The following is a 27,034-nucleotide window of genomic DNA, read 5'->3' as shown; positions in this document are numbered from 1 at the left end:
GTCATCTCTGTCACTTGAGGTTTATTTGGTCCATTTGTGGAGAACAGTACTAGTAAAGAAACGTGATCGTTTGAGCTTTGTTGGAGATCTTGCATTGAGGTCCATGGGCTTCAATGTCAATGGAGTTCTGAGAGTTCACAAACCGGGCACGTCATCAATAAGGTGTAATGGTTATTTGTGAATTCGGCGACCTTGGCAATCGGCTCCAATTGGGGTTATGCTCTGCTGAACCTTTGAGGTTCCTCTGATGGGCCCGTCCCACCATATTTTAGGAAAAAAAGACATCAAAGACCATAACCAGGTAACTGTACGTATTGGATGAGGTTGCGCAGTCAGTATATTCAGTACATCTCCACCATTGCAGCTATAGACTTTCCATTCCGGGAATGTCATCTCTTTGTACATATGAGATCTGGGCCAGGACTACAGATGCTGGTTGGTTTCTCCATTTTCGTCGATTACATACCTTTGACCAGGAACTTTCCTTGCTAAGGAGATCGGCATAAAAATACGCCATCTTCCACTGCTGCTTGTAGGTGAAGCACCACATAAGCTCCCAATAACACATATGGTGGAACTGCTTCCAGGTCTGCTGAGCCTCGCAGCATTCCTCAAATCTCTGAATAGCCTGGAAGAAGAAGAACATGGCACCCTGTGAGGAGATACGACCATTGCTTCCCTACTGCTGATTAGATAAAAATGTCTTCATCATGGCTCCTCCATCTTGAAAACCCCATAAGATGGAATTGACAAGTTTGAGAGTCATCCCTTCTCTATGGGGTAGGGAATAACTTCCCAATCTCTAGGTGCCAAACTGACCTCCAGAATCGGGAGCCCGGTGTGAACAGAGCGGTGGTTGATCATGAGCAACTCCAATACATTCATTCTTAATGGGACCACCAGAGATTGCCAAGAGCTGCATTCGGGTGGTCTTCATCACTTCCATAAGAATGAATGGAGCGAAGAGCACATGATCCAAGGTCGCTCCATTCACATGGTGCTCTTCCAAGCACTGGATTTCAGGATCGAAGGCTGGACCCACCGCGATGGGGAAGTTATTTGAAAACAAACTAAAAAGTTGGGTCTGCACAACTTTTTTTTGCTGCGGGATCCATTCTAACTGATCACTACTGGACATGTGAACATAGTCTTAGATGGCCGGCTGATTACGACAGCAGTGGTAACCGCACAGGGACACTCTTGACTATACAAGCCATAATATGGTGTTTCAAGTCCTCCTTAAAGGGATCATCAAGGATTAGAAAAGAGGGTCCATCAACATATAGGTTATAGTCCATGGACAGATATAAGGGGACGGGCTCTAAAAATGAGAGAGCAAAATGGACAGGTATACACAATGAATTGGGACATTGCTTCGATGTAGAGATTGTCACCCTAGGGGGATATTGATTACTGTAGTAGGAGCAGATGATTTTTACAAGTTTTCCTATAATAGTTGATGGTGGATTCTGTTCCACCTTGATAATACATGTGAATTGTCACCCAGTCTTATTATAAGGTTACTCATTTACCAAGTCAATATTGCCTTTAATTTCTTCAATTCTTCCAGCAAAGAACAGGAATATGGCCCCCTAGGGAGAAAAACAAGGGTTGGAAGCCTGATGATAGAAAGTAATATCATTCTCAGCACAGTGAAATAACTGATGTGACAACTACGGCAATAAAATCAAACAGGAGCCAACATCTAATAATCTTCACACTCCAAGGGTCTTTTATGTAACATTTCTTTGTTATGTAGTTGTATAAAATTAGTGCCGGTAAATTACTAGATTTACACTGATTTAATCCTGTGCTCAAATCTGTGCTAAAATTCAGCAGCAGGAAGGACGGACACTGAGGAGCTGTCAATCAGATTAGGTGGGTGGAGATGTAGCAGCAGGGAGGAGGGACACTGAGGAGCTGCCAATCAGATTAGGTGGGTGGAGATTCAGCAGCAGGGAGGAGGGACACTGAGGAGCTGCCAATCAGATTAGGTGGGTGGAGATGTAGCAGCAGGAAGGAGGGACACTGAGGAGCTGCCAATCAGATTAGGTGGGTGGAGATGCAGCAGCAGGGAGGAGGGACACCGAGGAGCTGCCAATCAGGTTAAGTGGGTGGAGATTCAGCAGCAGGGAGGAGGAACACTGAGGAGCTGCCAATCAGATTAGGTGGGTGGAGATGCAGCAGCAGGGAGGAGGGACACTGACGAGCTGCCAATCAGATTAGGTGGGTGGAGATTCAGCAGCAGGGAGGAGGGACACTGCGGAGCTGCCAATCAGATTAGGTGGGTGGAGATGTAGCAGCAGGGAGGAGGGACACTGAGGAGCTGCCAATCAGATTAGGTGGGTGGAGATGTAGCAGCAGGGAGGAGGGACACTGAGGAGCTGCCAATCAGATTAGGTGGGTGGAGATGTAGCAGCAGGGAGGAGGGACACTGAGGAGCTGCCAATCAGATTAGGTGGGTGGAGATGCAGCAGCAGGGAGGAGGGACACTGACGAGCTGCCAATCAGATTAGGTGGGTGGAGATTCAGCAGCAGGGAGGAGGAACACTGAGGAGCTGCCAGTCAGGCTAAGTGGGTGGAGATTTAGCAGCAGGGAGGAGGGACACTGAGTTGTCAATCAGACTAGGTGGGTAAAGACTGAGTTTGATCATTAAAACAGGATTACACAGCCATTAGGACACAGATTTTTCAAAGTAAATACACCAGACTCATCAGGTCTAAGACATGGGTTTGGGGGGGAGAGGGGCGTACCGTCCATAGTGGCAGATAACGTGGCCAATCTGAGTCATGTTAGCTGTGGGGGACTCAATGCCAAGTGGTACCGCCCCCTTTAGGGCATTCAGATCTCAACAGTATCTGCATTCTCAGGATACAGATATTGTTTAATATAATGGTGGAACTAGGGGCCCTCAGCTCCCTTCTTTATCTTTCACCCTGTGCATTTAAGCCCCAGTTTCCAGACAGCGCAGGTAATCGAAAGGAAGATATTGTGGGGCATCATACTGTATGGGGGGATGTGGGGGCAACATACTGTTGGAGCTTGCTGTGGGGTCATTCTGTTCATGGGGGGTAATATGAAAGCAAATTATGAGGTGGGATTCACTGTGAGGTATCATATTGTGGGTGGGGGCATTTTTTTTAGGCATTAGTGGGTGAGAACACCAACTTTCTGTGTATGTGCTTCAAAACACGTCCCTTTCCCGAGTTTAAAAGTTGTGGGGTATTTTTACTTCTGTGACTCCTACTATCTGCCCTTACCCCACCTAACATTTTTATTTTGGGGGGGTGGGGATGGAGATGAGGCTAATAAGAGATCTATGTAACAATGCATGCAGTGTGGGCTGTGACTACGGATCATACCCCGGATATCCCCCCTGACCATACCTTGGGGTAGCGGTTTAAATACGGTTCTAGCAATTGTTCTGCTTCTTCGATGTTTCCTTTGCCGGTACCTGGACCAGGAAATGGAGAACTCAATTTAATTTACAATGGTAACGTCTATGCAAGGTGGATTTTGTGTTGCAGATACACAGCCGGTATGAAAGAGATCAGCTTACCCAGCACAAAACTCATAAACGTGTGATAGCAAAGAAGGAGCAGGGTGCACAGTAAGGCCCGGAAGCTGTGGTCCGCGGCCCCCTCCTGGAGCTGTCTCAGGCCATATTCCTGGGGACCATCAATAGACAGAGAAGTCACTAAACATATAGAGACCGCTGTATACAGTCAGTACTACACTACCTGGACTAACCCACACTAGGTATGGCCTGCCTGAGTGGGGGAAGGGCACCGACAACTGCTCTCAGCATATTGGATGTTTAGAAACATAGTTGTCAAACGAGCGGAGGGCAGATACCACCATTCTTCACCTCGGAGGATTCTGAGAAGTGACTGACGCGGCTCTCACCTTGTTACCGGAGAATCCGACAAATTCCAGAAGTCGCAATATCCTGGTGGGTAACATCGATAGTGTCTAGAAGGAGAGAATTGTAGGTGTGAGATCATCATGTATGTAAAATAAAAAAATACCGAGAAGTGATCGATCATCAAAAATCAGCAATTGTTTAAATCAACTTTTTACATAAAAAGATTATTTTTTTCAATGTCTGAGAACCCCTATTCACCCACTGCAAATTTTTTCTTTTTAATAGCTTTCCTCACCCTCCCTGGGTCTAGGTCTGATTCTCCGACACTGCTCTTCATGTCTGTTATTGTCTGCAGCGCTGATGTGACATCAGCAGTGCTGCAGACAATCTGTGATCTCATTGGCTCATGCTATTGGCTGAGCCTAGTTATTGGCTGCAGCGCTGATGTGACATCAGCAGCGCTGCAGACAATCTGTGATCTCATTGGCTCATGCTATTGGCTGAGCCTAGTTATTGGCTGCAGCGTTGATGTGACATCAGCAGCGCTGCAGACAATCTGTGATCTCATTGGCTCATGCTATCGGCTGAGCCTAGTTATTGGCTGCAGCGCTGATGTGACATCAGCAGCGCTGCAGACAATCTGTGATCTCATTGGCTCATGCTATTGGCTGAAGTTATTGGCTGCAGCGCTGATGTGACATCAGCAGCGCTGCAGACAATCTGTGATCTCATTGGCTCATGCTATTGGCTGAAGTTATTGGCTGCAGCGCTGATGTGACATCAGCAGTGCTGCAGACAATCTGTGATCTCATTGGCTCATGCTATTGGCTGAAGTTATTGGCTGCAGCGCTGATGTGACATCAGCAGTGCTGCAGACAATCTGTGATCTCATTGGCTCATGCTATTGGCTGAGCCTAGTTATTGGCTGCAGCGCTGATGTGACATCAGCAGCGCTGCAGACAATCTGTGATCTCATTGGCTCATGCTATTGGCTGAGCCTAGTTATTGGCTGCAGCGCTGATGTGACATCAGCAGCGCTGCAGACAATCTGTGATCTCATTGGCTCATGCTATTGGCTGAGCCTAGTTATTGGCTGCAGCGCTGATGTGACATCAGCAGCGCTGCAGACAATCTGTGATCTCATTGGCTCATGCTATTGGCTGAGCCTAGTTATTGGCTGCAGCGCTGATGTGACATCAGCAGCGCTGCAGACAATCTGTGATCTCATTGGCTCATGCTATTGGCTGAAGTTATTGGCAGCAGCGCTGATGTGACATCAGCAGCACTGCAGACAATCTGTGATCTCATTGGCTCATGCTATTGGCTGAGCCTAGTTATTGGCTGCAGCGCTGATGTGACATCAGCAGCGCTGCAGACAATCTGTGATCTCATTGGCTCATGCTATTGGCTGAGCCTAGTTACTGGCTGCAGCGCTGATGACGTGACGCCGCAGACAGTAACAGACACCGGGAGCAGCGGATTAGACTAGGTTTCGGACCTGGGGAGGGTGAGTGAAGCCCAGTATAATTTTTTTTCAGTCCAAAACCAGAAAATCCCTTTCACATTTTCATAACAAACTAAAAATGATGGTTTTCACTGCGCATTACCTCCTTGTGTACACAGACTTCTAATAGTAATTAGCTGCGGACACAGGAGGAAAAAAACAGCGATCTCAAAAACGAATGGAAAAAAAAAATCGTATTATTAGATGGTGCTTTTTTACAAATTTTTTTTTTCACTTGGGCGGTACAAATCAGCACCCGCCGTAGTGCAGCACAGAGACTTTCGATCAGCAGGCGACCCATGCGGGTGCAGGAGCGCGCTCCCCACTCACGGCTGTAGAGAGGTCGGTGTCCAGGAAACGGTTTCATGTGTAATAATCCTTTACTGATGGTTTCGTTACAGACTGAATACGGCTTTATTCACACTCCTGCCGAGTTATTCTACATTGGTTTACACTGGTATCGTAAAATAGTTTACATTCCCTCCATTAGTGATGCCGCCCGTCCCCCATAGACTGGAATGGGGGGAACAATCCACATACTGGACCCACTTCACTTTTCTTCAATATTTTGCTTCATTATTGTATAGAACACACTTGTGGGTGCAGTATGTGATCACTAAATTATTATTATTATATAAATAAATAATAATAATAAATAATATAAATACATTTCATAAAAAGAGTAAAAACAAGCTGCCTAATGCTCAGCAGACGCCGAGGTCACAGCTCAGAGGCTCCCGAGGCCCCGACCGGCCATTATCCGGCTCGGTAAATATTTGCCAGATCTTCCTTCCCTCTGTCACCTTGTGTTTAAAGTTCTACAAAAACCAACAGCATGTGATGTGTGCACACGGTATATGGAGGTGACATCACAGCATACACAGAGCCTTCTAGAGACTTCACCCTGCGGAGATGCGCACAATTTTCATTTCTGCACTTTTGGCTTTTCCTCCCTTTCTTCCAATTAGGACTTTTGCTATGGGGTCCCATGAATTCTATGTACGACACAAAATATGCAATTTTTTATTTTTGCATTTAATCATGTTAAACCCCCTGCCCCCTGGTAGAACATAAAAAAAATTGGTTTGTGCCGCCATCTTGTGACACCCAGAATCTATCCTTTTATTGCAGTTTTTCTGGGAAGTGCACTGATCGGGAAACATCAAATTTCACATTTTGATTTTTTTTTTCATATTATAGGATAAATATTTTTTCATATTCAGTTAGTTCGAGTAACGATACGCAAGCAACAGCACCAATCCTAGAGCCTGGGTGAGCTGGTTTGTTCTTCTATTTTGTAGGCAAGCAACAATACCAAGTGCAGTGTGGCATTTTTGTTTATTTTATTTTTTTTTGCAGTTTGCAATTTGCTTTTTGGCAAAAGAGAATTAATTTAAATAAACACACACATACATTTTTTTTTCTTTTTTAAAATATTTTTGACATTTTTAATTATTAGCCTCCTAAGGGGACATCCATCTGTGATCAGTGGATCGCCTCTACAGGATTTAACTTCTAGCCTACAATGTACAGTGTAGGATTCAACTTCTTGCCTACAATGCTACTAAATAATAAAAGAGTCAGAAGTTCAGTGTAATATTGCGCTTAGTAAATTCCCAGTGTACACCTAGATGATAAAATTCTGTTTATCTGCAGCAACCACTAGGGGGAGCATAAGAGCTTACTGCATACTGGTATACATTAAACTTAAAGGTATTTTCAACCTATTTTTTTAACTTTACAAATGGCCCCAGTATGATAAAGATATAGCATATATTTACCTTTCAATCCCCTGCCATTCCTCTCCTCCAATTCCTGTGTCCGCCTTTCTTCAACTTCTCTTCCAGCATGATCAGCACTTGACAGATTTAGCCACTGACTGACTGCCTGCAGCAGTCACTACCGATCACTCCGGAAGAGGAGTGGTGGGGGATCAGTGGGGGGATAAGCTATTCTTTTTTTTTTTTACTAAACTAGAGATATATGTAAAATGAAGAAGGGCAATGGAAAATCCATTTAAAAAAAAACCAAAAAAACAGTATGCAGTAAAGCTCCCTCTAGTGGTGACTTCAGGGAATCCAAATCTTTTTTTGTTCATTCCACTCTGTTGAATTTGGTGCTTTATGTACAGTGGGGAGAATAAGTATTTGATACGCCGCCGATTTTGCTAGTTTTCCCACCTACAAAGAATGGAGAGGTCTGTAATTTTTATTGTAGGCACACTTCAACTGCGAGAGACAGAATCTAAAAATGAAATCCAGAAAATCCCATTGTATGATTTCTACATAATTAATTTGCATTTTATTGCATGAAATACCGTATATACTCGAGTATAAGCCGACCCGAGTATAAGCCGACCCCCCTAATTTTGCCACAAAAAACTGGGAAAACTTATTGACTCGAGTATAAGCCTAGGGTGGAAATGCAGCATTTACCGATGAATTTCAAAAATAAAAATAGATCATTATTTCCCCATAGCTGTGCCATACAGTGCTCTACACCGTTCATTATTTCCCCATAGCTGTGCCCCATATAGTGCTCTGCACCGTTCATTGTGCACCATAGCTGTGCCATATACGGTGCTCTGCACCGTTCATTGTGCCCCATTGCTGTGCCATATACGGTGCTCTGCACCGTTCATTGTGCCCCATTGCTGTGCCATATACGGTGCTCTGCACCGTTCATTGTGCCCCATTGCTGTGCCATATACAGTGCTCTGCACCGTTCATTGTGCCCCCTAGCTGTGCCTTATACGGTGCTCTGCTCCGTTCATTGTGCCCCATTGCTGTGCCATATACGGTGCTCTGCACCGTTCATTGTGCCCCCTAGCTGTGCCTTATACGGTGCTCTGCACCGTTCATTGTGCCCCCTAGCTGTGCCTTATACGGTGCTCTGCTCCGTTCATTGTGCCCCATTGCTGTGCCATATACGGTGCTCTGCACCGTTCATTGTGCCCCATATCTGTGCCCATATACGGTGCTCTGCACCGTTCATTGTGCCCCATTGCTGTGCCATATCTGGTGCTCTGCACCGTTCATTGTGCCCCATATCTGTGCCCATATACGGTGCTCTGCACCGTTCATTGTGCCCCATTGCTGTGCCATATACAGTGCTCTGCTCCGTTCATTGTGCCCCATTGCTGTGCCATATACGGTGCTCTGCACCGTTCATTGTGCCCCATATCTGTGCCCATATACGGTGCTCTGCACCGTTCATTGTGCCCCATTGCTGTGCCATATACAGTGCTCTGCACCGTTCATTGTGCCCCATTGCTGTGCCATATACGGTGCTCTGCACCGTTCATTGTGCCCCATTGCTGTGCCATATACGGTGCTCTGCACCGTTCATTGTGCCCCATTGCTGTGCCATATACGGTGCTCTGCACCATTCATTGTGCCCCATTGCTGTGCCATATACAGTGCTCTGCACCGTCCATTGTGCCCCATTGCTGTGCCATATACGGTGCTCTGCACCGTTCATTGTGCCCCATATCTGTGCCCATATACGGTGCTCTGCACCGTTCATTGTGCCCCATTGCTGTGCCATATACGGTGCTCTGCACCGTTCATTGTGCCCCATTGCTGTGCCATATACGGTGCTCTGCACCGTTCATTGTGCCCCATTGCTGTGCCATATACGGTGCTCTGCACCGTTCATTGTGCCCCATAGAAATCTCTGCCGCCGCTGCTGCAATAAAAAAAAAAACCACATACTCACCTCCCTTGATTGCAGCTCCCGGCGTCTCGTTCCGGCGCCTCCATCTTCCCGGCGTCTCTGCTCTGACTGATCAGGCAGAGGGCGCCGCGCACACTGTATGCGTCATCGCGCCCCCTGCCTGAACAGTCAGAGCGCAGACGCCGGGAAGATGGAGGCGCCGGCCGGGAAGATGGAGCGGCGCCCGGCGGCTGGAACGAGGACAGGTGAATATGCTATACTTACCTAGTCCTGGCGATCCTCGCGCTGTCCCTCTGCCTGGTCTTCGGTGCCGCAGCTCTTCCTGTCAGCGGTCACCGGCACCGCTGATTAGAGGAATGAATAGGCGGCTCCGCCCCTATGGGAGGTGGAGCCGCCTATTCATTTCTCTAATGAGCGGTCCCACGTGACCGCTGAAGAGGGGAAGAAGCTGCAGCACAGAAGCCCGTGGGACGGCAGGGACAGCGCGAGGATCGCTGGGACTAGGTAAGTATACCTCAGCGCCCTCACCCCCTCACCCGCCGACCCTGCCACCCACATTGACTCGAGTATAAGCCAAGAGGGGCACTTTCAGCCCAAAAATTTGGGCTGAAAATCTCGGCTTATACTCGAGTATATACGGTAAGTATTTGATACAATAGAAAAACAGAACTTAATATTTGGTGCAGAAATCTTTGTTTGAAATTACAGAGGTCGTCAGACTTTTCCTGTAGTTCTGGACCAGGTTTGCTCACACTGCTGCAGGGATTTTGGCCCCCTCCTCCATATAGATCTTTAGATCTTTCAGGTTTCGGGGCTGTCCCTGGGCAACATTGAGATTCAGCTCCTTCCAAAGATTTCTATTGGGTTCAGATGTGGAGACTGGCTAGGCCACTCCAGGACCTTGAAATGCTTCTTACGGAGCCACTCGTTAGTTATGCTGGCTGTGTGTTTTGGGTCATTGTCATGCTGGAAGACCCAACTATGACCCAAACTCAATGCTCTTACTGAGGAAGGAGGTTGTTGGCCAAAATCTCACGATACATGACCCCATCCATGGTCCCTCCCTTCAATACGGTGCAGTCGTCCTGTCCCCTTTGCAGAAAAGCACCACCAAAGTATGAATGTTTCCCCCACCATGCTTCATGGTTGGGATGGTGTTCTTGGGGTTGTGCTCATCCTTCTTCCTCCAAAACACGGCAAGTGGAGTTGATACCAAAAAAGATCTATTTTGGTCTCATCTGACCACATGACCTTCTCCCTTGTCTCCTCTGGATCAACCAAATGGTTAGTGGCAAACGTCAAACGGGCTTGGACCTGTGCTGATGTGAGCAGGAGACCTTGTGTGCCCTGCATGGCGGCGTAGTGTGTTACAAATGGTAATGCTTGAGACTCTGGTCCCAGCTCTCTTCAGGTCATTGACCAGATCCTCCCGTGTAGTTCTGGGCTGATTCCTGACCTTTCTCAGAATCATCTTTACCCCACGAGGCGAGATCTTGCATTGAGCCCCAGACCAAGGAAGATTGACAGTCATCTTGTGTTTCTTCCATTTTCTAATCATTGTGCCAGCAGTTGTTGTCTTCTCACCAAGCTGCTTGCCTATTGTCCTGTAGCCCATCCCAGCCTTGTGCAGGTCTACAATTTTCTTCCCGATGTCCTTAGACAGCTCTTTGGTCTTGGCCATGGTGGAGAGGTTGGAGTGTGATTGTGTGGACAGGTGTCTTTTATACAGATAATGAGTTCAAACAGGAGCAATTAATACAGGTAATGAGTGCAGAGTAGGAGGCTTCTTACAGAAAAAGTAACAGGTCTGTGAGAGACAGAATTCTTGCTGGTTGGTCTATTATAAAATACTTATTTTCATGCAATAAAATGCAATTTAATTATGTAGAAATCATACAATGTGATTTTCTGGATTTTATTTTTAGATTCTCTCACAGGTGAAGTGTACCTACAATAAAAATTACAGCAGACCTCTCCATTCTTTGTAGGTGGGAAAACGTGCAAAATCGGCAGTGTATCAAATACTTATTTTCCTCACTGTATAAGAAAAATGGAGTTTAGACCATAATAAGATACATAAAAAAAATATTTTTTTGCAGTTGGAGTTGACAGCGCCTCCTTGTACTGCACGGGTTAGTTATATATTTATATAGATTGATTGTGTCTTCTCATTAATCATCTTAAGTCTAAATACAAGTCTAAGGCGGGAAAACACACATACCGCGGAGTCTTTTTGCTACTGAGCTCAAATACACAGCGCTTCTTTGCACATCTTTTGGGTTACATGATAAAATTTTGGCTGCCTGCAGTCGCCACAAGGGGGAGCTCACTGCACAGTTATTTATGTATCTACCATTAAACTATATTCACATACAGTGAGCGCCATCTAGTGGCAAAATATTTTTTTTTTTAGCATTTAATAAATTTCAACCTGATTCGATCACTCGTCTGAAGAGCAGCACCCTTGAATAAACCAATCTAATGCTTTGTCCAATAGTACAGAAGAAATTGTAGAAATTCATAAAAGAAGATTTGGCTGTAGAATAGAGAAATCCATTAGAAAGTACTGTGAATGATGCACTCAGACGCAGGGAGCACACTGACCGCATATAGTCCAGGTCAGATTCTCAAAATTACATACCAAATTAAAAGCTCCAACACCCAACTTCACTCCACCTTCAAAGTGGCAGTGACTTTCTCCCGTTATGTGGTTGGAAGATTTCTGCAGAGAATCGAGCTCCCTGAAAGAACAGAAACAAATAGAAGCGAAAAAATAAATGATCACTTTTTTTCCCATTGGTGGATCGTATATATATTGATAATAGAAAGTCTATTCTCATCTTAGCACCTTCATATAGTTTTATATTAATACATTATAGTAAGTTTAGGAATTTTATGTACCCATGACATTACTTATCTCACTGATAGTGAGCAACAGGTGCTTTTCACAAAATTAAATTCACTTAATGATGATATTCTATTTCAGGTCTTCAATACAAAAAGTGAATCTCCTATATTCTATAGAGTCATTACACACAGAGTGATCTATTTCATGTGTTTATTTCTGTTAATGTTGATGATTATGGCTTACAGCCAATGAAAACCCCAAAGTCATTATCTCAGTAAATTAGAATACTTTATCACACCATCTTACATCATACAGCTTTCAGATTGGAAGTTTATGAAAACGAATGTTTAGGGGCGATCTTATTACAATGTACAAATATATGAGGGGACAGTACAGAGATCTGTCTAATGAGCTTTTGAGCATCGGGGCCTTTGATGGGGACAATCCTCTACGTCTAGAGGAGTGAAGGTTTAATCATAAACTCAGATTCTCTACTGTAAGAGCAGTGAGACTATGGATTCTCTACTATAAGAGCAGTGAGACTATGGATTCTCTACTGTAAGAGCAGTGAGACTATGGATTCTCTACTGTAAGAGCAGTGAGACTATGGATTCTCTACTGTAAGAGCAGTGAGACTATGGATTCTCTACTATAAGAGCAGTGAGACTATGGATTCTCTACTGTAAGAGCAGTGAGACTATGGATTCTCTACTGTAAGAGCAGTGAGACTATGGATTCTCTACTGTAAGAGCAGTGAGACTATGGATTCTCTACTATAAGAGCAGTGAGACTATGGATTCTCTACTGTAAGAGCAGTGAGACTATGGATTCTCTACTGTAAGAGCAGTGAGACTATAGATTCTCTACTATAAGAGCAGTGACACTATGGATTCTCTACTGTAAGAGCAGTGACACTATGGATTCTCTACTGTAAGAGCAATGAGACTATGGATTATCTACTGTAAGAGCAGTGAGACTATGTCTCTGCCACATGATGCTGTAATGTTTGATTCCTGACAAAGTTCAAGAGGGGTCCGGATGCCTTTCTTGATAAATTTAAAATTGCAGGTTATGGTCACTAGATTTTGTGCTGGATCGCTGATCCTGGGAAGCAGTGTCATTGTCGTATGGAGTTCTGAAGGAATTTTTCCCCTAATATGGAGCTACAGGAGCTTCTCACAAAATTAGAATATCATCAAAAAGTTAATTTATTTCAGTTCTTCAATACAAAAAGTGAAACTCATAAATTATATAGAGTAATTACAGAGTGATCTATTTCACGTGTTTATTTCTGTTAATGTTGATGATTATGGCTTACAGCCAATGAAAACCCAAAAGTCATTATCTCAGTAAATTAGAATACTTTATAAAACCAGCTTGAAAAATGATAAATGATTTCAAAATCTGAAATGTTGTCCTACTGAAGTGTATGTTCAGTAAATGCACTCAATACTTGGTCGGGGCTCCTTTTGCATCAATTACTGCATCAATGCGGCGTGGCACGGAGGCGATCAGCCTGTGGAGCTGCTGAGGGGTTATGGAAGCCCAGGTTGCTTTGATAGCAGCCTTCAGCTCGTCTGCATTGTTAGGTCTGGTGTCTCTCATCTTGATAGCAGTTATTTATTCCAAAAGGTCTGCAACCAAATGTTAAGCTGAGGGTGCCAACAATTTTGTCAGTCCCATTTTGGGGGGTTTTGTGTGAAATTATATCCAATTTACCTTTTCTTCACTCTTTTTTTTGGTGTTGTTCCAATAAACACAAAGGAAATAAATGTGTGTAACAAAACGATGTAATTGCAATAATTTTCTGGGAGAAATACTTCATTTTCTTGAACGCTTTCGCCCATGACTATATATTGCTGTATATGAAGCGATATCTAGGTTCTAGTGATACTCACTTGTACGTCTGATAACTGTTTCTGACCTTGATGCCGCCTTTGATGAAGCTGACCATGTTTTCATCCTGCAGTAATTATTTGACAGTTATAGTCTGGACTTTAATTGCCCTTTTCAATTAATAAGACGGGAGAAGATCTGTCAATCTTTAATTTTACCGTTCGTCTTGTTCTACAGTTCTTCGATACGTTGAAGCAAGGTGCTGCCTCCCAGGAATAGGGAAAATCTTGATACAACTCATTAGGACAATGAACGCCAATCATTGCACTATGGGCTCATTGCCGGTACTTAGGCTGTGTTCACATGCAGCGGTCACAATGTGGCTTTACACCGCAGCGGCTCCGCACTTCTGCCATCTTTCTACTGTTTCAATGAATCTCGATTGTGCAGTTAAACAATGTAAAAGCTGCAGCGAGTTTAAAGCCACATTGTAACTGCAGCGTGTGAACACAGCCTTACACTCCGATGACCTTAGATAGCAATTACGGATATAACATTATTATCTGCAATGACTAAAGTAGAACACTGACATGTCAGACCTGCAGGAACGTGAGGGCGGCTCTCAGGAGGAGACACTCGGCATAGCACACCTCTGCGTGGATCTCCTCTGCAACACAGAACAATCAGATCAGAATCATCCGTTGAAGCAGCAATTCATCACTTAGGCTTTTCTAAAAAGTCACTTTTCTTATTTTACCTTGTGATATTTGTTGACATTTTTTGTGCAAAAGTCATCAAAGTGGCGCACCTGCTTCCTGAATTTTACCCAAAATCAAAAACGCTCTTTGTTTTTGTCTTTAAACTTTTTTTTTTTGCAACATTTTAGCGTTAAAAATGTCCACGGGTAACAAAAAATTTAAGTAGAAATTGATGAATGAGCCAAATATATCTGGAAACCCCTAAACTTTCGCCTACAATGGCGAAAACAAAAAAGCCCCAAACACTTATGAAACAGACTTTACAAACTAGCAAAATAAAAGAATAAGTGAAAAACAGTAAAAAAACAAACAAAAAAACACCAAAAATACAGTTATTTCCTGGCATCTCCATCATTATTTATTGGCAAAAGTTGGATCTTCTCTAATCTGATAACAATGGCCTTAGCAGAGGGCTCGTTCACATAACCGTATCTTTGGTGTGACTGCGATCCAACAAAACATCAGATTGCACTCGGACCCATGCACATGTCTGATTTTTTTCTTTGAATAGAGTCCTTCCGAGGAAAAAATGGCAACATGTTTGACTTGCATCCGATATTCGGATGACACTCGGTCATACAAGTCAATGAGTCTGTGGAAAACATGGAACTGCACTCTGATGACATCTGAGTGCAGTCAGATTTTCACGGACTGACAAAATGGAGAAGATGAAGACATTTTTTCCATCTTTCCTCATCCGAGAAAATGGGATTATGCTATGCTCGCACTCTGATCAGACTGTGATTAGCATAATCCTCCCAATTCTCTCAGATGAGAGAAAATACGGTGGTGTGACCCTAGCCTAAAGGTACGCTACCAATTTTTGAAAAACCTCTTTAATTGTCAATGGAAACCTGGGAAGCAAAAATGGTTGGCGAGAGATTTAAGACGTGAAGAATACTGATACCTTCCGTGAACTGATCTAGACTTTGGCCGTGGACTAAATTGTTGAAAGAGTCTGCAACGGTAGATTTCTTCCTGAATCTGGTGGGAAGATGAAGCACAAGGTTGTCACATTGATGCGGGAAGTTTACACAGTGACGTTTCCACAAACAGCGTGAGACACCGGAGCGAAAGACAAATAGGATGCAACCAGGACTTTTATGATGATTCATTAATTGATAGGCTCGCTTTCCATAAAAAAAGTATCCAAAGCAGATAAACCTTTTTATTAACATTCTATAATAATGTTTTATGCAAACCTTCTAAAATCAGTTGTGATACTTACAGGGGCCGTCCACTATTCAGAAAACCCCTTCTGATTCCTTATGTTTCCCCCAATAAAATAATAACACTTATACTCCCCTTTGGTGATGGTGCCATTTCAGCGGTGTTGGCACTGTCTCTCCCGGGGCTTGTGTGACATTTTTATGTCATGCAATCCCTGAGGCCAAAAAACACTAGCTTCACTCTCCCGGCCTTTGGACAAATCAGACATACGGAGGAAGTAAGAGGTGTGGATGATCTCTCCCTATTTCCGGATGTCAATTACGTCTTTAGGAGAGTGAAGCCAGCGCTCATTGACCACAGGGACATTGTTATGTCATGCAAGCCCTGGGAACGCCAGTGCCGACACCACTGGAACGGCGCCGGCACCGGAGAGGAGACTATATGTTATTATTTTACTGAGGGGAGTGAACATAGGGATTGAGATTGGTTGTCTGAGTAGTGGACACCATTTTTAATTTTCCTGTGCTGGCACTGGAAGGAATTTGAACACTTTTGCTAGTTCTGCATTGGAATCCCTGCATCTCTCCTGGGGATCTGCAGTTTTTTTGTAGGTGATTTTTTTTAATTTGGTCACTTGATTGAATGGGAAATTTGAATCACCAAGGCACCGGATATTTACTTGATTGCCTCTAACAGACATGTCGAAAAATTTGGAAAATATCTAGTTCCTTGGTAATCCAGTTTTTGCCATAGAACACTTGCAACCAGGTTTCCCCCAAAATTACTGCGGATCATTGAAACTGAGCTAAAAAGAGTCCAACTACCCTGGTCTGGTGTCCAGATTCTTCCTCCGTTCCAGCCGGACCAGCTCAGCGTTCACTTTTGTGCTGGCAAATCTACACCGGGTATTCTGGGCACCTCTGGTGCTGACTTGACCCCCGCAATGTCATGACACCGTAGAGGTCTAGTAAACAGCTGGAACGCCCAGGATGACGGGTAGAGAATTGGCCGACGGCTGAATAAACAGTTCCCTGATCCGGCTGTCACAGAATACCAAACTTGACGCTGGTCAAGGGTAGCTTAATAAATGTTGGAGCTTATGATCGCCCTTGAAATGAATGACATCATTATATTGTATCACTTTGTTTTCTCTTAAGATTTCTCATGGAAAACACGAACAGCTGGAGATTCAGTCACAGGTGTAATCACCCAGTAACTGTAGAGACTCCTGGCAGAAATGGACTGCTGATATAGGAAAGGAAACAAACATATACTCACATCTTCCAATAATCATGATCAATTTCCATAACTTTGACAATATTGAGTTTCATAGAACATTTTTTAACCAATATCACGCAAGTAAGATTAATAACATAACTTTCATTACAAAATCTTCAGTTTTACTCAAATTAGCTGATGCTAAAATGAATACGCCCCACATAAAATCTACTACATCTAGTATTTTCTATGACCTCCATGATTTTTAAAAACAGCACGAAGTCTTCTAGACCTGGAATGAACAAGTTGGCGACATATTGCAGCATCCATCTTTTCCTACTCTTCTAGAACGAGCTCTTTTAGAGCCTGGATGATGGATGGAGGGTAATGACAACTTGTCTTTTCAGACTGCCCCGTTGGTGTCCGGTTGGGGTCAGATCAGGAGACACTCGGCCGCTGAACAATTTTCACTTTGTTCTTCTTCAGAAATACAACATATATGTGTGTTTTGGATAATTGCCATGATTGTGCACATCTACCAGCGATGTGATCGTGGCATACGGAGCAGTACACCTGTGAATTCATGATACCATCAATGACATGTAGTTCCCCGACACCAACAAAGAGGGACAAAGTTTGCGGCACGCAAATTTTAGGTCACGCCTCTGACCACACCCATTTCACAACTAGTCACACCCATGTCCACGCCCCAACCACACCCATTTAGCACTGCTGACCACACTGTTTCATAAACAATAATTATGAACAAAAAATATTGCCACACAGTACATACTGTATAATGGCCACACATGATGCTCCATACTGTATAATGGCCACACATGATGCTCCATACTGTATAATGGCCACACAGTGTTCCATACTGTATAATGGCCACACATGATGCTCCATACTGTATAATGGCCACACATGATGCTCCATACTGTATAATGGCCACACATGATGCTCCATACTGTATAATGGCCACACAGTGTTCCATACTGTATAATGGCCACACATGATGCTCCATACTGTATAATGGCCACACATGATGCTCCATACTGTATAATGGCCACACATGATGCTCCATAGTGTATAATGGCCACACATGATGCTCCATACTGTATAATGGCCACACATGATGCTCCATACTGCATAATGGCCACACATGATGCTGCGTACAGTATACACTCCATGACAGAAGTTATGTCGCTTATCCATGTTATGTAAATAAAAGCTTATAACCTGACGTTAAATTCATCCATTGGTTGTATAAATTATTCTTTTGAAAGCTGAAACCCTCCGAAATGTGGTTTAGGTTAAGAAAATAAATTGGCATCAATGCAGAAATATTGATCAGTTAATGGACACAGAATGGTCAGATTTTGGCAAGGCTAAAGTTTTGTCACCCACAGAAAGTAATGTGATATTAAAACAAATATTTAACTTAAAATACAAATATATGTTGCATAATATTGGTGAATGAAGTTGTGGTGCTATTAGAGTCATATTTAATATTTTGTGTGACTTCCATGAGCTTGAAGGACTGCATCCATCTATATATATATATATATATATATATATACAGTGCCTACAAGTAGTATTCAACCCCCTGCAGATTTAGCAGGTTTAATAAGATGCAAATAAGTTAGAGCCTTCAAACTTCAAACAAGAGCAGGATTTATTAACAGATGCATAAATCTTACAAACCAAAAAGTTTTGTTGCTCAGTTAAATTTTTATAAATTTTAAACATAAAAGTGTGGGTCAATTATTATTCAACCCCTAGGTTTAATATTTTGTGGAATAACCTTTGTTTGCAATTACAGCTAATAATCGTCTTTTATAAGACCTGATCAGGCCGGCACAGGTCTCTGGAGTTATCTTGGCCCACTCCTCCATGCAGATCTTCTCCAAGTTATCTAGGTTCTTTGGGTGTCTCATGTGGACTTTAATCTTGAGCTCCTTCCACAAGTTTTCAATTGGGTTAACCCCTTTCTGCCATTAGATGTACTATTCCGTCCGTGTGGGGTGGGCTTTACTTCCCACGGACGGAATAGTACGTCATAGGCGATCGGCCGCGCTTACGGGGGGAGCAGCTTATCGCAGCTGACATCCGGCACTATGTGCCAGGAGCTGTCACGGACCGCCCCCGGCACATTAACCCCCGACACACCGCGATCAAACATGATCGTGATGTGCCGGCGGTGCAGGGAGGGGGCTCCCTGCGGGCTTCCCTGAGACCCCCGAAGCAACGCGATGTGATCGCGTTGCTCCGGGGGTCTCCTACCTTCCTCCCTGCAGAAAGTCCCGGATCCAAGATGGCCGCGGATCCGGGTCCTGCAGGGAGGGAGGTGGCTTACCAAGTGCCTGCTCAGAGCAGGCACTTGGTAACGCTGCACTGCTCTCAGACAGATCGGTGATCTGTCAGAGTGCTGTGCAAACTGGCAGATCACCGATCTGTATTGTCCCCCCCTGGGACAAAGTAAAAAAGTTAAAAAAAATTTTACAAGTGTGTAAAAAAAAAAAAAAAAAATCCTAAATAATGAAAAAAAAAAAAAAATATATTATTCTCATAAATACATTTCATTATCTAAATAAAAAAAAACAAACAATAAAAGTACACATATTTAGTATCGCCGCGTCCGTAACGACCTGACCTATAAAACTGTCCCACTAGTTAACCCCTTCAGTAAACACCGTAAGAAAAAAAAAAAAAAACGAGACAAAAAACAATGCTTTATTATCATACCGCCGAACAAAAAGTGGAATAACACGATCAAAAAGACAGATATAAATAACCATGGTACCGCTGAAAGCGTCATCTTGTCCCGCAAAAAACGAGCCGCCATACAGCAATATCAGCAAAAAAATTAAAAAGTTATAGTCCTCAGAATAAAGCGATGCAAAAATAATTATTTTTTCTATAAAATAGTTTTTATCGTATAAAAGCGCCAAAACATAAAAAAATGATATAAATGAGGTGTCGCTGTAATCATACTGACCCGAAGAATAAAACTGCTTTATCAATTTTACCAAACGCGGAACGGTATAAACGCCTCCCCCAAAAGAAATTCATGAATAGCTGGTTTTTGGTAATTCTGCCTCACAAAAATCAGAATAAAAAGCGATCAAAAAATGTCACGTGCCCGAAAATGTTACCAATAAAAACGTCAACTCGTCCCGCAAAAAACAAGACCTCACATGATTCTGTGGACTCAAATATGGAAAAATTATAGCTCTCAAAATGTGGTAACGCAAAAAATATTTTTTGCAATAAAAAGCGTCTTTCAGTATGTGACGGCTGCCAATCATAAAAATCCGCTAAAAAACCCGCTATAAAAGTAAATCAAACCCCCCTTCATCACCCCCTTAGTTAGGGAAAAATAAAAAAAAATTTAAAAAATGTATTTATTTCCATTTTCCCATTAGGGCTAGGGCTAGGGTTAGGGTTAGGGCTAGGGTTAGGGCTAGGGTTAGGGTTAGGGCTAGGGTTAGGGCTAGGGTTAGGGCTAGGGCTAGGGTTAGGGTTAGGGTTAGGGTTAGGGCTAGGGTTAGGGCTAGGGTTAGGGCTAGGGCTAGGGTTAAGGCTACAGTTAGGGTTAAGGCTACAGTTAGGGTTGGGGCTAAAGTTAGGGTTAGGGTTTGGATTACATTTGCGGTTGGGAATAGGGTTGGGATTAGGGTTAGGGGTGTGTCTGGGTTAGAGGTGTGGTTAGGGTTACCGTTGGGATTAGGGTTAGGGGTGTGTTTGGATTAGGGTTTCAGTTATAATTGGGGGGTTTCCACTGTTTAGACACATCAGGGGCTCTCCAAACGCGACATGGCGTCCGATCTCAATTCCAGCCAATTCTGCGTTGAAAAAGTAAAACAGTGCTCCTTCCCTTCCGAGCTCTCCCGTGTGTCCAAACAGGAGTTTACCCCAACATATGGGGTATCAGCGTACTCAGGACAAATTGGACAACAACTTTTGGGGTCCAATTTCTCCTGTTACCCTTGGGAAAATACAAAACTGGGGGCTAAAATATAATTTTGTGGGAAAAAAAAAGATTTTTTATTTTCACGGCTCTGCGTTATAAACTGTAGTGAAACACTTGGGGGCTCAAAGTTCTCACAACACATCTAGATAAGTTTGTGGGGGGGTCTAGTTTCCAATATGGGGTCACTTGTGGGGGGTTTCTACTGTTTAGGTACATTAGGGGCTCTGCAAACGCAATGTGACGCCTGCAGACCATTCCATCTAAGTCTGCATTCCAAATGGCGCTCCTTCCCTTCCGAGCCCTCCCATGCGCCCAAACGGTGGATCCCCCCCACATATGGGGCATCAGCGCACTCAGGACAAATTGGACAACAACTTTCGGGATCCAATTTCTCCTGTTACCCTCGAGAAAATACAAAACTGGGGGCTAAAAAATAATTTTGGGGGGATTTTTTTTTTTATTTTCACGGCTCTGCGTTATAAACTGTAGTGAAACACTTGGGGGCTCAAAGTTCTCACAACACATCTAGATAAGTTTGTGGGGGGGTCTAGTTTCCAATATGTGGCACTTGTGGGGGGTTTCTACTGTTTAGGTACATTAGGGGCTCTGCAAACGCAATGTGACGCCTGCAGACCATTCCATCTAAGTCTGCATTCCAAATGGCGCTCCTTCCCTTCCGAGCCCTCCCATGCGCCCAAACGGTGGATCCCCCCCACATATGGGGTATCAGCGCAGTCAGGACAAATTGCACAACAACTTTTGGGGTCCAATTTCTCCTGTTACTCTTGGGAAAATACAAAACTGGGGACTAAAAAATAATTTTTCTGGGAAAAAATTTTTGTTTTATTTTTACGGTTCTGCATTATAAACTTCTGTGAAGCTCTTGGTGGGTCAAAGTGCTCACCACACATCTAGATAAGTTCCTTAGGGGGTCTACTTTCCAAAATGGTGTCACTTGTGGGGGGTTTCAATGTTTAGGCACATCAGTGGTTCTTCAAACGCAACATGGCGTCCCATCTCAATTCCTGTCAATTTTGCATTGAAAGGTCAAACGGCGCTCCTTCCCTTCCGAGCTCTCCCATGTGCCCAAACAGTGGTTTACCCCCACATATGGGGTATCAGCGTACTCAGGACAAATTGTGCAACAACTTTTTGGTTCCAATTTCTTCTCTTACCATTGGGAAAATAAAAAATTGGGGGCGAAAAGATAATTTTTGTGAAAAAAAATGATTTTTTGTTTTTACGGTTTTGCATTATAAACTTCTGTGAAGCACTTGGTGGGTCAAAGTGCTCACCACACCTCTAGATAAGTTCCTTAGGGGGTCTACTTTCCAAAATGGTGTCACTTGTGGGGGGTTTCAATGTTTAGGCACATCAGTGGCTCTCCAAACGCAACATGGCGTCCCATATCAATTCCAGTCAATTTTGCATTAAAAAGTCAAATGGCGCTCCTTCGCTTCCAAGATCTGTCATGCGCCCAAACAGTGGTTTACCTCCACTTATGGGGTATTGGCGTACTCAGGACAAATTGTACAACAAGGTTTGGGGTCCATTTTCTCCTGTAACCCTTGGTAAAATAAAACAAATTGGAGCTGAAGTAAATTTTTTGTGAAAAAAAGTTAAATGTTCATTTTTATTTAAACATTCCAAAAATTCCTGTGAAACACCTGAAGGGTTAATAAACTTCCTGAATGTGGTTTTGAGAACCTTGAGGGGTGCAGTTTTTAGAATGGTGTCACACTTGGGTATTTTCTATCATATAGACCCCTCAAAATGACTTCAAATGAGATGTGGTCCCTAAAATAAAATGGTGTTGTAAAAATGAGAAATTGCTGGTCAACTTTTAACCCTTATAACTCCCTAACAAAAAAAAATTTTGGTTCCAAAATTGTGCTGATGTAAAGTTGACATGTGGGAAATGTTACTTATTAAGTATTTTGTGTGACATATCTCTGTGATTTAATTGCATAAAAATTCAAATTTGGAAAATTGCGAAATTTTCAAAATTTTCGCCATATTTCCTTTTTTTTCACAAATAAACGCAGGTAATATCAAAGAAATTTTACCACTATCATGAAGTACAATATGTCACGAGAAAACAATGTCAGAGTCACCAGGATCCGTTGAAGCGTTCCAGAGTTATAACCTCATAAAGGGACAGTGGTCAGAATTGTAAAAATTGGCCCGGTCCATAACATGCAAACCACCCTTGGGGGTAAAGGGGTTAAGGTCAGGAGACTGACTAGGCCACTGCAACACCTTGATTTTTTGCCTCTTGAACCAGGCCTTGGTTTTCTTGGCTGTGTGCTTTGGGTCGTTGTCTTGTTGGAAGATGAAATGACGACCAATCTTAAGATCCTTGATGGAGGAGCGGAGGTTCTTGGCCAAAATCTCCAGGTAGGCCGTGCTATCCATCTTCCCATGGATGCGGACCAGATGGCCAGGCCCCTTGTCTGAGAAACAGCTCCACAGCATGATGCTGCCACCACCATGCTTGACTGTAGGGATGGTATTCTTGGGGTCGTATGCAGTGCCATCCAGTCTCCAAACGTCACCTGTGTGGTTGGCACCAAAGATCTCGATCTTGGTCTCATCAGACCAGAGAACCTTGAACCAGTCAGTCTCAGAGTCCTCCAAGTGATCATGAGCAAACTGTAGACGAGCCTTGACATGACGCTTTGAAAGTAAAGGTACCTTACGGGCTCGTCTGGAACGGAGACCATTGCGGTGGAGTGCGTTACTTATGGTATTGACTGAAACTAATGTCCCCACTGCCATGAGATCTTCCCGGAGCTCCTTCCTTGTTGTCCTTGGGTTAGCCTTGACTCTTCGGACAAGCCTGGCCTCGGCACGGGAGGAAACTTTCAAAGGCTGTCCAGGCCGTGGAAGGCTAACAGTAGTTCCATAAGCCTTCCACTTCCGGATGATGCTCCCAACAGTGGAGACAGGTAGGCCCAACTCCTTGGAAAGGGTTTTGTACCCCTTGCCAGCCTTGTGACCCTCCACGATCTTGTCTCTAATGGCCTTGGAATGCTCCTTTGTCTTTCCCATGTTGACCATGTTTGAGTGCTGTTCACAAGTTTGGGGAGGGTCTTAAATAGTCAGAAAAGGCTGGAAAAAGAGATAATTAATCCAAACATGTGAAGCTCATTGTTCTTTGTGCCTGAACTACTTCTTAATACTTTAGGGGAACCAAACAGAATTCTGGTGGGTTGAGGGGTTGAATAATAAATGACCCTCTGAAAAAACTTTTCCCAATTTAAAAAAAAAAAATAAACAAAGAAATAACATTCTTTTTTGCTGCAGTGCATTTCACACTTCCAGGCTGATCTACAGTCCAAATGTCACAATGCCAAGTTAATTCCAAATGTGTAAACCTGCTAAATCTGATCTGCAGGGGGTTGAATACTACTTGTAGGCACTGTATATATATATATATATATATATATATATATATATATATATGGAAGCTGGATCCTTTACTTTTTTGGACGTTATATACGCACATCTATTACATTGTTTAAGGACTAAATTATGCCAATTCATTATATATAGTCCACCTGATAACATTTATTATTTACAAAAAAAAATCCCTGCCCAAGAGATTTAATAACATAAATGTTATTAACATCTTAGCTCAACCCACAAGTATTTTTAACTCCGCCCCCGAGGATCCTATTTCTAATTAACAGAATCCTAGCTTATAGAACATTTTCCAAACCCTTGTAAGGTTTGATTCCTCAAAAATGTTTAGTCTTGTGAAGCTTTTTAAAGATTTTGCAAATTCATAAGGTCAAAAAATTATGATAAAAAAAAGGAAACTGGATTTATGTCACATTATTCTCTACATAAAAAAATACGCCATTGAATCACGGTCAGCAGAGAGGTGCAGTCTACTGATTTATTCAGGAAGACTCTCCAAGAAGTCCAAAAAAGACTCTCAAAGTCCGGTCCTCTCTGGACAGGTTCTTTCATTGCAGCGCCTGTTGTTTGCCATCATTCCTCTGTTATACGTCACACAAAGCTGACTTTGTATACCAACCTCTGACATACTGCCTGAGCCGCTTTCATAGTGGTCCCAGCGTTCATTATGTCCTGAGTATCAAATGTCATCATGGCTTGCATCTCCAGTATGATGGCATAGGTGAGAATATGGTACATACTGTCCTTGGACCTGTGTAATTAAAAGAGCATACTCATCGATTATTATAGTACTTCATCCGGTACAAACAAGACCAAGTGGATGACATAATTTCATACAATAAAATAAATCATAAAATCCCTCCAAAAATGGGCCATGGGCATAATAGCGCCCCCATCACATCCTTTTGTCATATGTGTAAGTTTTAAGAAAAACTGGGCGCAGATATCTTATATTATTCCACCTCTACACTTCTCTATGCCCACTTTTCATAAACCAGACAAAAAAAGGAAAAAATGTCCTAAATGGCTAATGACCCTGTCATATTTTATGAATAGTAACTCGCCCCCCAAAAAATACACAAAGTTTTGAAGAACAAATCTTATATAGGGTTAATTATTCCACGCATATTAGATATTTTCTGGACCAAGGATGGGTATTAAGTGAACCAGGTGGGTTACATTATATTTAGTGCAGGTGTCAGCACCTGGGCAAATGCCTGGGTACAAGGTCCACTCTGCCCAAGTTTCACCATTCATATAAGGCAGATGTGTGCCCGTCATGTATGGAGCAGGCTCAGAAGCTGAACTCACTCCATACCGCCTGGGAGTCTGCTGTGTTATACAGCTGGCAGCCAAGCCTAACTGCTGTGATCAGAGCAAGTTCCGATCACAGCAGCTTAACCTCTAAGATTCCACTGATACCATTACAGCGACATGTAAGAGTTTGGAAATGAGGGACCTAATCCTCATCTGAAGGGATGGAATGATCACGGTCGCACAGGGTGCGACTGGGTCCATGCGGGAAAAGGGCCCGCTGACGGCAACGCATATGTCAGCTGGATGTGAGACCGAGGCCTCACATTAAGCTGAAATGCATTGTGGTGTAGACACCCGCCGGGTCCCTGCACCGCAATACACACCACCGGCCAATCAGAGGATGGGGGACATATATACCAGGATGGGGGACATATATATCAAGAAGGGGTCCAGGATGGGGGACATATACACCAGGAAGTGGCCCAGGAAGGTGAACATATATACCAGGATGGGAGGGACATATATATTGGGAAGGGGGGGGGGGTGCAGGATGGGGTACATATATACCAGTAGCCCGGGATGGGGACATATATAAATTAAAGGGGCCCAGGAAGTGGGACTTTACAACATGATAAAGTGGGGACACAAATCTTTATAGGATTTAGAACAGTACAAGGGCCCATACTCTGATCAACATGAGGGATGGGGGGCCAGGTCCAAATTTTGCACGGGGGCCCATCAAACTCTAGTTACGCCACTGTCATCAGTCTCCTCGTAACATGAATGTGGTGTGCCAATGGTGCTGTCGTGGCAGCTGGGGAACCTACTGAAGGCCTTCATGTCTCCCATATTTGGAGAAGAAGCTGAAGATAAAAAATGGAAAACAGATAAAAAAAACCCATCCAAATATGCATTCCTATAAGGCAAATACTGAGAGCGTGAAGTAGTCCTGAAACATAACCGAGCTTGTGATGAAGCCCAGGTTGTGATACTTACTTGGCCTGGAGGAAGGAGAGGGCCTCCTGGAACTTGTTGTTCAAAAACATATCCAGTGCGGTCATACATTCTGACAGAGAGCTCTTCAAGTCCGAGTTTACCTGCCTGGACAGTCAAAGGTGAGACCATATCAGCTGATATATAAATGTTTGTATCATATTAGCAACAATTCCATATTGTATTTGTAAACAGATCACATTAAAAACAATGGCATATTATATCTGTAAATCTGTATTATAATAGTAACAATCACCTATATTTGTAACTACTGTATATCATATTAGTAACAATCACAGAATATTTTTAACTATCATATTAGTAACAATCACATATCACATTTGTAAATATGTATCATATTAGTAACAATCATTATAATAATAGCAGTCTCAGGTGCACTTATAGCCAAAGGAACCCTTTAAATTCTGGAAACATCATGGACAATAATTAAAAAAATTCCGTAAGCTTTGTTAAACGGAGGATGATAATCGTCATCAGCAGGAGATATAA

General features: G+C 43.2%; 1 protein-coding gene across 2 annotated transcripts in view; it reads right to left on the bottom strand.

Moving 5' to 3' along the window:
- The window catches only part of TTC39A (tetratricopeptide repeat domain 39A), a 61,012-nt gene that overhangs the window by 12,632 nt on the left and 21,346 nt on the right, over positions 1-27,034 (bottom strand). For both annotated transcript variants that reach the window (XM_069737926.1, XM_069737927.1), the window contains exons 2-12: positions 26,528-26,632; positions 24,894-25,025; positions 15,395-15,471; positions 14,329-14,396; positions 13,792-13,856; positions 11,687-11,786; positions 3,908-3,973; positions 3,561-3,669; positions 3,388-3,455; positions 1,533-1,592; positions 467-628 (exon numbers count right to left, since the gene is read on the bottom strand). In XM_069737926.1, the coding sequence (XP_069594027.1) occupies positions 467-628; positions 1,533-1,592; positions 3,388-3,455; positions 3,561-3,669; positions 3,908-3,973; positions 11,687-11,786; positions 13,792-13,856; positions 14,329-14,396; positions 15,395-15,471; positions 24,894-25,025; positions 26,528-26,632 (1,012 nt within the window). The remainder of the gene's footprint in view (positions 1-466; positions 629-1,532; positions 1,593-3,387; positions 3,456-3,560; positions 3,670-3,907; positions 3,974-11,686; positions 11,787-13,791; positions 13,857-14,328; positions 14,397-15,394; positions 15,472-24,893; positions 25,026-26,527; positions 26,633-27,034) is intronic.

This window comes from Ranitomeya imitator, chromosome 8 (genome assembly GCF_032444005.1).
Source record: "Ranitomeya imitator isolate aRanImi1 chromosome 8, aRanImi1.pri, whole genome shotgun sequence".
NCBI lineage: Eukaryota > Metazoa > Chordata > Amphibia > Anura > Dendrobatidae > Ranitomeya > Ranitomeya imitator.
Note: the sequence above shows the minus strand (reverse complement) of the source record. Positions and strands in the feature narration are given on the sequence as shown.